General features: G+C 40.7%; 1 protein-coding gene across 2 annotated transcripts in view; it reads right to left on the bottom strand.

Annotated features, from left to right (window-relative positions):
* The window catches only part of LOC306769148 (protein phosphatase 3 catalytic subunit alpha), a 70,524-nt gene that overhangs the window by 21,844 nt on the left and 36,536 nt on the right, over positions 1-12,144 (bottom strand). For both annotated transcript variants that reach the window (XM_079257705.1, XM_079257706.1), the window contains exons 3-8: positions 6,597-6,721; positions 5,967-6,078; positions 5,441-5,586; positions 4,626-4,765; positions 1,316-1,393; positions 278-372 (exon numbers count right to left, since the gene is read on the bottom strand). In XM_079257705.1, coding sequence (XP_079113831.1) covers positions 278-372; positions 1,316-1,393; positions 4,626-4,765; positions 5,441-5,586; positions 5,967-6,078; positions 6,597-6,721 — 696 coding nt within the window. The remainder of the gene's footprint in view (positions 1-277; positions 373-1,315; positions 1,394-4,625; positions 4,766-5,440; positions 5,587-5,966; positions 6,079-6,596; positions 6,722-12,144) is intronic.

The following is a 12,144-nucleotide window of genomic DNA, read 5'->3' as shown; positions in this document are numbered from 1 at the left end:
CTTCACTGGAAAGAAACAACTGAAGCCATTCAATGGCACAATACCCGCAAGCCATGTCAGCTGGATGTTTCAGACAAACGAAACTATTCATCATGATCTCATTAACATCGGAGCTTTTCCCCGCAGTGATGTCAGAATGGCGTGATAAAGGCAGTTTGAGACCTCCCAAAGCTGTCCTTAAACTCTGCAGCAACCCTCCCCGAGGCGAGTCGCAGATAAAGTTCTAGTCTCGCTAAGAGCCAACGTGGACTGATGGTGACAGATTCCCTCTTCTTACCTTTGTTGTTGTAGACATCTAGATAGTTAGGTGCTGAAAAGATGGTGATAAGGGACGGGAAGCCAGTGGTCTGACTCTTTCTGTACATGCGATATCTGGTGCCAAAACAGAAGCATCAGTTAATATCAGAAAAAGTGCAGAATTCAGAAAGCAACATTTAGGTACAACCTCACGTATTGTTTTTGTGAAGGATTTCATATTTTTGCTCTGCAATCATTAAACAACCTCAAAATCTATCAGTCTTTCCAAGACATATGTTTCATCTACTAGCAGTGTATTTCAGAGTATTATCCTTCTTATTTGCTGCTAAGGCAACTTTTAGACCATAGTACAACCACAATGTGTGAGTGTGTGCAATGGGGACACCTCGGCCCACCCTCAGGGGAGTAAATCCAGGTGAAACAAGTCTGTAAAAACCGATCTGAAACTCCCATTTTCTGGGTTAAAAGTAGGCGTTTGCATGTTTTTGTCCTCATATTTGGAATAAGCTGCATTAACTTAAGTTTAGTATTTACTTGCTGGACATAAATAGAGCCCTTTAACATAATTACATGTTTGTTTGGAGGCATCTTGGGGCAACAATCCCGTCTGAGATGCGGCGAGGTGTCCCACGAGACCACGCTGTGGGAGTGCAATGGTAAACAAGTTTGTGCCTCGCCTCCCACTGCCTTGACCTTGCTCAGAGGCAAAACCAGCTTGCCACATCCAACCACCTGCCCGTTCTCAAAACGCAAACTTTCCAAAGAGCTTTTTCCTGCTGCTTTATCTGGAATCGCTGGGTAAGCTGTTGCAGTTCTGAACCAGATCTGCATGAATCATCCTTGATCTATCACATCTGGCTGACTCACACTCCACGCTGGATATTCACTTCTTGGATTAACAGACCCCTTTCTCACAGTTCGCGCTGCCTCAAACCTGCTTTCCAGACAAGCTTAAGAAACCCCCCCTGATACAAAGGACGCCTTTCATTTAATACTAGGTTCTGAATCACTGCTGTAATAGTGTGGTGGGAAAAGACTAAAACGCCACAACACTCACCCAGCATCCTGCGCTTCATGGGCCCGGATGATAGATAATAAGTTATTGTGTTGTAGAAAGTCACAGACTGCAGGGTAGCTGTTGAATAAAGAGACATTTAGTTTACTCAGACATCAAGAAAAATCCCAGTCAGCCCAAGAAGGACAATCAATAGGAAAAAAAAAAAAAAAACTAAATAAGCCAAAGGTATTATTGATTGTGCTCAAAGCAACAGTGGACAAACAACCTGAGTTCAAGCTCAATTTTCTCCATTGCAGCTTACATACAAAAAGTGCTTCATTGAAAGGTGAGCTGTAAAGAAATGTTTTCATGAGCAAAGACATCATTACTCTCTGTTTAATACAATGCTTTAGCTTTTAAACAAGGTTCGGCATTAGCCCAGTAGGTGTCATGTTTCAAGCAAGTGTTAGATTTTCTTTTTGAATGGAGCTAAAAATGTCAGGTATGACATGATTCATATCAGGCTCCTGTAAGGAAAAAAAAAAAAAAAAAAAAAGCGACCGCTGGGGAGTGTTAGAGTGTGTTTTAATGCTCACGCTGATCTATTCAGTCTGAGAGTTGCAAGACCAAAAGCTGTACTGCCAACAATCAGACTACAAGACTTCAGAGCTTTTCTGTCCCCCAGCGGAGCCTCCGCTGGAAATTTCCTTTTACTCGCAATGAAAACAGCACATGGCAAGTATCTGGAAAAGCTGAATTTCTTCAGATAAATGCCTTGATTATAACACTATCTGACTTCAAGCAGCATTATCAACATTTGCGTGAGGAGTGCTTCCACCAAAGAAAAACCCCAGTGAACGACAGGGTTTTCGAATCGTGGGATGCTTTGCAATGTAGAAAGTGAGACGCAGCTCACAGTAAATGAGCGACACAGCTACTTTAAATCAGAAACACTTGGGAGGATTTTTTTCCCTCTCAACAACAACAGTTACATTCATGTTTCTTTCTTTTTTCTTCCAGAAGTTTTTGGTTGATTTACATACCATAATAGTCGCATAAAACATAATGCTGTGCTACAGATGAAATGGGTATTTCGGAGCCTTCGGTGAGCCAGATGGTGGATGAATCAAACCAGGATGTCTCCATTATCTTGTGTAATGTCAATAGTTTCTCACTGGTTTTCTTGAGTCACTAAAAATTGTGTCCTTCTATTGTTCTGAACCGAATATCCGCCTCCTTGGGCTCATCCATCAGTGGTTCAGGTGTTATTCAGTGCGGCAACGTCGAGTTAAAAGAGTGCAAACAGAATCCATAACCACCTCCGAACGCCTAAAATCTTTCTGGTTCAATGAAAGCAATACGATGTGCTCGTTCAAAAACACAAGCTGGATCTCACACTATGTTCTGTTATCCAAGCGCAACACCCCTGCAACATCAGAGAACAACAATGATCAACACCTACACGGTGCAATCAAAACCAAACCCTACTTCTTCTGCAGCAGCATGACACATCTGCAGAACAATTCCTCCTCTGTAATCAACGCTGCGCACCGTTCAGGTTTCATAATGAGCGCGCTGAGCTGCTCTGGAGTTCTGGTCAAGTAGGACAAACAATACATTATTACATCTCTTAATCTATAGACCTTCAAGGGGCGGCTCATTAGAAAGTATTCTTGCAAAGCAGGTGAACTTTAAGTGAATGCTTTTTGTGAAAGTTGATCAGCTACTACTTGGCGAAGAGGTTAATCAACAGTCTCGACGCATGTAAATATGAGAATATGTGTGTTCTTGACTGGCAACGAACATCTGCTGGGAACCATGTGAGCGGCGGCTTTGCTGGGAGGGAATTAAAAAAAAAGAAAAAGAAAAAAAAAAGCAATCTTTTCTTTAGAGAGGACAAATATTAGAAATAAATGATTTGTTTCTCATGTTATTTCCTGCAGCAAATGCAGACATATGGTGTTATTTGAGGGACAGAAATAAATTCAGAGTTCAGATCATCTCCCATCTGTCCCAACAGGGCACAGATGTTAATGAGCTCCGTGGACGCCAGGAGTAATCTGTTCATGAGCATTGTTCCCCCGGTTTAATATTCTTGTTAAATATCAATATCTCGGATCAACAAAGGCAGTTAAAACAGCAAAAGAGAATCACTTTGAGCTGACCCATCTACACTGCTGTGTGGAGGCAACAATAAAAGCAACCATTTTTCTGAAGCATGTGTAATTTCATGCCTGAATTGCGTTTGTAAAAGTGTTACGAGCGTGCCTGCAGCGTTGAAGGAAATAAGACAGGAGCAACAAAAAGAAGCTGATGGTTTTTAGGGGAGGGGATTGTTGAGGAATGGCTTTCTCCCTCTGTCTGGCTGAAACTGTCTCATAAATCTTGAAAAGCAGTGTGAAGCCAATTAGCAGCCATCCCCTGGGCAGATGAAGCGTTGGACACTGATGAAAACAAGACTCCGGAGGAATTTTGACCAAATAGCAAAGGGGGTTAAATGGGATGAGGTTACAACAAGCATTTGACATTCAGATCAGTTATTTGAGGGGAAGAAAGACGACGTACCTAACATTTCTACCCGGTCTCAGTTCAGTTAAATCAGAACATTAGTGGCTAAAGTTTTTTTTTTTTTCCTTTAAAAACACAACCAGTTGTGGATCAAGCAAAGCGACGCCTCATTTAAACATAAAAAGATCACAAGGCGAAATATGCCCACAAAAATCCACAACAACTGAAGCGCGAGACTCCATTTCTAAGCATCAACATTAAAATCCCATTAAGGAAGTTATTATGAAACACCTGCTATTAAATAAATAAGACAACAAGATGCATATTAGAAGCCCCGGGACATTTCTGTCTACTTCTGCTAGCTTGCCTGCGGACACGCTGGGGCCAAGTAAGTGGAGTTCGTGCCGTAATAAGCAGAAGGAGAGCCTAATGCATTTAGACACAGGACTATGCCTTGAGGTAATGTGACAGTTCATTACATTTTGTGACGGTGCAAGCTACTTGCTCCAAGCGTTTCCTGTGTTTGTTCGGTTACTCAGCTCAATTGATGGTAATGCGGGCTGCATAACTACTAGCAACAGTCTAAGGAGTCTCTGAGATTCCTAACCAGCACTGGCCTCCCTCCCTCACTGCTGTAAGGACATGACAAGAAGAGAAACGGATCATTGTTTCTGCAAAACCATGACAGACATGATTATGGGAGATTATAGCAACTCCAACAACCCAACGTAAAACATAGTGCGAATCTACATATTCAGTTTATTGCTGGGATTAAAAAATGTTATTTTTCTAGCTGCTACCTGGAATCTTTGATATGAGACAACCACTGCAACCGAGAGAGAATATAAAAAAAGGTACTCACCTGTAGAAATAGGAACAGCCTCGCACTGTATTGTGTGTGAAGTGCTCTTGGCTCTTCTCATTTCCAAAGTCCTCCAGAGGGTCGGACCACAGCAGATCGCACATCGGTCCGTAAGCCGGAGGCTCTTTGAATCTGTCTAGCTGTGGAAGGAAACATGAGGACTCCTGTCAGCCTGTTGGTCTGGAAAGTTGCAAAATGAGGTCGATGTACGGCTTGAGAGAGAGTCCTTCACAGCCATGCTAACAACTGCATGGAGCATGAAGTGATTTCAGATAGTTAACACGCGAAAGATGTGACGAAGACGGCGCTTATCTTTCAGTACATGGGCAGGTGTGCTCTGGAAAGGCTTTAAAAAAAAAAACCTTCACAGTAACATAACGACTTTGCTTTCATGGACAGATAGCTCTTTCTAAAACAAAAGCTTGGATGGGTATCATGGTGGACACTCAAGTGGAGAAAACCTAATTATGCAAGCCCTTTGATTGCAGCCACAAAATCAATTTCGAATTATTGAATTAGTTTGAAAGCAGGATCCGACTCTTCCAGATTTTTTTAATCAGAGGAAGGACGGTTCCGGTGCTCACAATCCCCCAGTGTCCAAGTCCTGAGCAAGATCTGGGAGAATCACTTCATGCACATCAAGCGAGCTTGTTGCTTTCACAGCACATGTTTTTGTTTTCTTATTAACTTGACTGAAAGGAGAAAATAAATACAGCGTACAGGAAGCTCCCAGTGACCTGCTTTTAAAACAAACACACACATACAACAACGTTATGATATTAATGAGAAAAAGAAAAGTCAAATCAGTCACATACTTTCCTGATGTCGTCAAGATTTGTGATTTCTGGAGATAATCCCCCGTGTACACACAGGAACTGCTGGTTCATAAGTGCAGCCAGGGGAAGGCAGTCGAAGGCGTCCATACATGCGTCATACACCCTCTCTGAATACTTAATTCTACCTGTCATATGAAGGAAACAAGGCAGGGAGAAGAGAGCAGGCCAAGTCAAACAAAGCTGCTCTCTTATATTGGGGCAGAGTGCTACGGTCTAGGCTGGAAAGGCTTTCGCTACTGCCAAAAATCTTCCCAAACATTTTTTTAAAAACAATTTCACAGTCCCCCTCCCCACCCTCATCCTGTCTGACTCCAACACAAACAGCTCAGACATGTATAAATATCAAAAAGGTAAAATGTAGTCATCATAAAGTGAGCGTTTGAGGTGAGTGGTTGAACCGTATGTATACTAAATAAAAGGAACAACTCTCCATCCAGCATGTGCAGAGCTTCAGATGCTCAAAATCAAAAAGCTGCGACTAATCAAGGGAAAGCACAATACTTACATTCCTGCTTAAATGTGAAATACTCTGTTAAATGCCGACATTCGTGATTCCCACGCAGCAAAAACAGTGTTTTGGGGTAAAGGATCTTTAAGGCCCACAAGTACAGCACACACTGAAACACAGAAGAACAAAGACAGATGTGGGGGGGGGGGGGGGAGAGTGTTAGCATGTCGTGTCTACCGACACTGGATGCAACAAACCCATCGAGTCAGACTCACTGTGGTGAAAATCAAGTACTTCTGCATCTATTTAAACATTCACGCACTTTGGTCATGTTTTTTGAAGCTTTAAGGAGAGAAAAATGACAAACCTTCAATAGGAACATCTGACAGGCATAGCACATTCCATTATGAAAGATTTTATTCATAAAAGTGTGATGTTTAAGGTGGCAGAATATATAAATAGATATATATTATATAGATATATTCCAAATTTTGATACTTGTATTTTGGTTTCGATTAAAAATCTCTTTCTAAATAAGCCTCAGATCTGCTGTGATATTTCCTCTCCAGACTCACCAAAGTCTACAAAGACTGTCATATCATATATGCTCAAAGAAAGCTATTTAAAAAAGCCCAGCTTCTGTCAGGGGCATGCTGTGTGTCATGCTTGATTAGTACAGGGACTCACTTCAATACTGAAATACCCTCTGTCAACGTAGTCCCCCAGGAAAAGGTAGCGCGTGGATGCTGGTGATCCTCCTACTTCAAACAGCTTCATCAGGTCAAAGAACTGCCCATGGATGTCTCCACAAACTGGAATATGGAAGAAAAAAGACAACAGAACTTCAGGATAACAGCATAAGAAAACACGTTTGATCATTTTTTTTATACTTAAATGTGAGGAACTATTAGTGAGCTTCATCTGGAGTAATAAATTCTAACATACTAAACTAAAATAAGAACATGCACTTTAGATAAAATGCTGGCAGTAGCTGCAAAGGTGGCGAGATGGACCACCTTCATTATCAGCTCTGCAGCTTACTTCACATAATTATGCACGGAATATGAAAAATAAATAAATAAATAAATCAGTAACTGTAATTTGCACCCGAAAAGACAAATATAAACTAAAAATCTAACTGTGTGTACGCTTCACTTATCTTAAGTAGGCACTAAATGTCAGGGTGGTTACATTTCAAGCTTTTAATGACACAAAAAAATGAGTCAAAACTGTCGGTGTCATCGGTAAATGCACAAACTAACACTTAAGTGCACGCTCATTTATGTATGAAATATTCATCCATCATAACAAGCGGCCTGAGTGCCTGTTTCCAGGTCTTGCATTTCCACTACATCCTCTTTATGTTTCAGCTTGTGAGCGAGGCTTGATCTGAGCACGAGCGCCGTTGCCAAACACAGCAAAGTTTCACTGGCTCAGACCGCTGGAAAGCTGTCAGTTGCAGCAATTTCTAAACTCGTCCTGTTGAGTTAAGCATGATTGCAAATCGGGCGTGTCACAGCGGTTACCTAAAGATAATTACGTGTTCACCTCTTTCAGATAGAAAAGTCTGTCGCTAACAGGAACACCCCCCCCACCCCCACCCCAACACATTCAGACCTGCTCAGTTCACTTGACACGGTTTAATCTGCTGTTATATCAAGTCTGTACAGTCACTAACAGCAGGAGGAGGCGGCGGCTGGGAAACACCGCCAAGGGAGAGATGTGGTTCGACAACATCTGCGCCAGATATGAGCGACCACAAGTGATTCACCCTAGATTGGTTTCCTATCGCCCTATGAGATCCAATACTCTATTACTCCCCGGGGAGACCGGAGGAGAAAGAGCCTAAACAGATTTGCTGCAGAGCCGCCGTTGACTGACAGAGAGCATGTCAGATCATCTGATTTAAAAGTCAGTTCTGTAGATGTAATAAAGATCAGTTCAAGGGTTGGTCACAGCTGCACTAGAGAGATGATCTGTAACATTTCCTCCCACCTGACGAGTCATTAAGATAACTTCTCTTTAAATTTGAAAAAAAACAAAGATATTTCATTCAGTTTTTCCTCCATATTCATTACTCTCTGCGGTATTTCGATACCAATTAAACTGGAAATAAGGTAACAACAACAACATCTTCTGAAAACGAAGGAGAGCCGCACCATTATCAGTTAGAACAAAAACTGGTACGAAAGGAAAATGTAAATACTTGGTTAAAGCTACAACTCTTTTTTCATGGATTGTGCATGGAGTGTGCAGTATTAAATTAAAAGATTTTAGTGCTGCTGCATAACGCTGAACAACGTTTGAGGACTACAATCCTAAAACATGTTGCTTTTCAGTCTCATCAGCATGTAAGTCCACATGCCGGATGCCTCCGTGCTTCACAGCTCTGAGCAGTGGGGGTGCGGACACAGAACATCAGGATGACCTGCAGTTGGAGGGAGGTACTGGCATTTTTGGCAAAAGATCCTTTGCAACACAAAAGGCATAATAAAATCCCAGCAGATCTGTTTATTTTCTACTAGGTGGGCACGGATTCTTTGTCATGGTCTTCAGCCATTCTGGCTACTAAATGTGGTCGCTCTGCAAAAATGTTCAGGTAGGTGTAACATCTTTGTGAATGGCAGGATGCAGGTTTTCCCAGCAGAACGGTGTGATGCAAACATGACTTTACCTGCCTGTGGCTCTAGTGCTCTAGTGAAGGAAAAGCTTTAGAAAGTTTAGATCCGGTCAGTCTTTATTTCACTGTGTTGCATGTTAAAGAAATTCAAACATTCAGCAAATAAAAATAAAACCCCCCGACCGGAGGAATGGATGAAGTGGCAGAAGTACGCACCATAAAAAAAGAGGCTAATTGTTTAACATACTTAAGGAAAAGCCTGCCTGCCAAGTATCCTGAATAAAAATGCCCAAGACTGAAGACTTATAAGTAGTGACACACAGTCAAGCTCTAAACATTTTCAGCACTGCTGCTTTTCTTTTTAATGTCGGTTTATATTATACTGTAAAATTTAATTAACCTCCGGCTGCAGCTTCGCCTTACAAGTGCATTTCTCACTTCGTGTGCTTCAGAGTTCACGGCAAGTTCTACTTGAGTTGATTTGGTTTTTATTTTGTGCATTAAACCAAAGCAGTTTCCTCATTGTAAATACTGAGGTTTGCATCTACTGACACAGAGTTGATGACGGATGTGTGCAAGCTGCACCTGAAAGGAGAAATCTGGCCACAGATTGTTAAATACAGTGGAAGACACTGGTTGTAATGAAATAAATGTCACATGGAGGTGTGGACCCAAACGCAGGACTGGAGGCAGGAATGCTGAATCTAGATGTTTATTCCAGAAAACTTGACACAAGAATAAAACAAAATGAATGAGAAAACAGAACTGAAACCAAGAGCTATAAATACTGGAAAACCAAAGAAGCTACATGTGTAGTGAATGGACTAAACTTACTGAACAAGAAATCAATACAGGAAACAAGACACAAAAATGAACTAAATGGGGAACACTTCAAAATAAGACAGGAAACCAAAACTGAGAAAAACACATGACATCATGACAATAAATATATAAATCAATCAAATCTACTACTTTTTAATAGCATTGTGAAGCATTTAGACAGTTTCACATATATATAATGCCATCTAGCCCACTTTGCAATTAACTAAGCAAGTTACAGAAAGTTATCTTATTAACTAATAGAGATGATAAACAGAAAACACACAGATAGCTATCAGCATTATTCACTGAATGCCGTCACAGTGACGGCAGCGATAAGCTACGAATCCAAGCCTGATGTCTTCAAGCCTCCAGCGTGCCTCCATTCATGCATTCTACACTAAATCAGATAATTAAGTCATTAACAAAGGGGTGAATAGAACAAAATCTAATTTAAAAAAGGATACAAGCTTGTGTTTCCTGAAGCTTTATGAACTGCATCTCGGAGCAAGAAATACAATGAGAAGCTGTGAAAAAAAAAATTCTGAAGCAGAAATACCCAATTAGTGAAAGCAGGAGGACATCGTTGGAGAGCAATTATCTCAAGTCATGAGCCTCGTGAGACAGCTCTGAGAATCTGCTCTCCTTGACTGTATCGTAAACCTCCGCTTTAGCATTTGTCTTTTATTAAACCCACACTGTGGAAAAAGGAACCTGTGTGTCTGATTTCTAAAGATGTCCTTATTTTCTCCTGCAATCAGGCCAAGTTTACGCAGAGCTATTCTGCAAGTGGTTGGTTGTAAGGTTTCTGAGGAAGGATTTTTGAAGTAGAATTTAACTTGCAGCTTCTTTTGTACTTATTGTCTTGCATAAGAAACTTTTAAGAGAAGGAAACAATGTTTTTTTTTCCAATTTTTCTCTTAAAGTACAATATCTGTTTGAAAATAAATCTATTTCTGACCTCGTAAACATCGTATTTTGTTAACATTAAAGCTAAATGTACATTCTGTTATATCAAGATGCAACAGATTGAGAAGATCATTTCCAAGCCCGAGTGCTTCTTCTTCTATAACATGATATTGCTATGGTAACATCCCAATGGTGCTTAATCATTTATCAATGGCAGCTCATGTCACTGAAAAAGGAAAAAGAAAACTAACACGGACTGCCCTGATAAGGAACCTCTTATGAGTGTCACTATTGGAAACAATGCAGTGCAGTTCACACAGACAAATTAAATATGTAACCTTACGTGCAGCTAATATTTAATATCTGTCATCTTCAGCACGCAGCTACAACTCCACACAAAGTACATTAAAGAAATACAGATATCATTTAACTAAATAATCATGCAAATTTTCACATAAATGACAATGTTTCTTATAGAAAGCTCTTCATAACCCTACAAAGTGGAAATCCGTTAAAAGTTTTTTTTTCTTCCTGTGGTATCATTACCACACGTACAACTTTATAACACTGCAGAAGAACAGCAACAGCTTTTCAGCCTTTAAACTCTGTGCTTTTGACTTATTTTGATGTCAGATTGACATTTATTATGCACATCCCTGGAATGGCTGATACTGTGCAGCATCCCAAGGCTGACAAACTGCACTTCACAAGTTTGTGCTCCAGCTCAGAGCATCACGTGACCGCCGTCATGTTAGCAACTGGATATCAACGCACTGGTAGTTTGGGATGTGTGCCATGGCTGATCCAGCAAAGAAAGTTGTTATCAGAAGACGGATGGAAAAGAAGAAGAGATGTGACACAACAAGATGTAACATCACTGACTTTTGTTGGCTGAACAAGGCTAGAGAAGAAGAGACAAGATGCAAGACGGATGCTGAATCAGCCTCTGCTGAGGGAAGGACGAAGTGTGAAAGTCTGCCTAAGATCAGAAGGGATTCTTTACATAAAATCTAAAATAAAACTGTGAAATAAACCTTTAATATAGAATATCAATCATCATATAATAATAATAATAATAATAATAATAATAGTTTTTTATGAATAAAAAGCAGTTTTGTGCCATTATGCTGCATGCATTGTGTGGAACATGCCGCTATGTTGCCATCTCCGGTTATCCCCCCCATCTCTCCACTGGTAAGCAGAAAATATTTCAACCCTGTGAAAAAACTAGGTGCTGTGTGCATTTTATCAGTGAGTATTCAGAAAGAACGTTCCTCATTAGTGATGCTCTCATTAAATACATTCAACCCTAAAGCCCAAGCTGATTCAAAGCAACAGAAATTAGGAGGTAAGACTTACTTGGTGACCCTCCTGATGCCTATGATGTTTTAAATTAAATTTTAAAAACAGAAATAAAGCTCCAATCTTGAGCCCGATTTGTTGTTTAAGATCAGAAAGGGACATCTCTGGTTTACCGTATTCTATTACATAGAGGCATTCATTCAAATGTCAATTATGCTATTTAAAAAAAAACCATTTAATTTTGACAAGCAAATAAAAAATATTTGAAGTTTTTAGAAGTTTATTGATGACCACAGTATGTGTGTGTGTGTGTGTGTGTGTGTGTGTGGGAAGATTGCACCTCCTTGCAGGATGAGGAGCACAGCAGGTTGACAAGGTGATGCTGACAGTTCAATCGCTGGCTGGAAAGGCCCAGTGTGATGGCCGCTGTGAACTGCGGTCACTGAGCCTGTGCGAGCATGGATGAGGCTGGTCAGTGCAAGTCAGAGAAAAACAACGGCGCACTCCTCCAGCTCAGGGCTCTGCTTTATCACAGCAAACACACTATCCACCCATCACTCTGTTCCAGTACACCTACAGACATTG

The sequence above is a fragment of the Telmatherina bonti genome, assembly GCF_933228915.1.
Source record: "Telmatherina bonti genome assembly, chromosome: 18".
In the NCBI taxonomy this organism is placed as follows: Eukaryota; Metazoa; Chordata; class Actinopteri; order Atheriniformes; family Telmatherinidae; genus Telmatherina; species Telmatherina bonti.
This window is presented reverse-complemented; position numbering and strand designations above follow the sequence as displayed.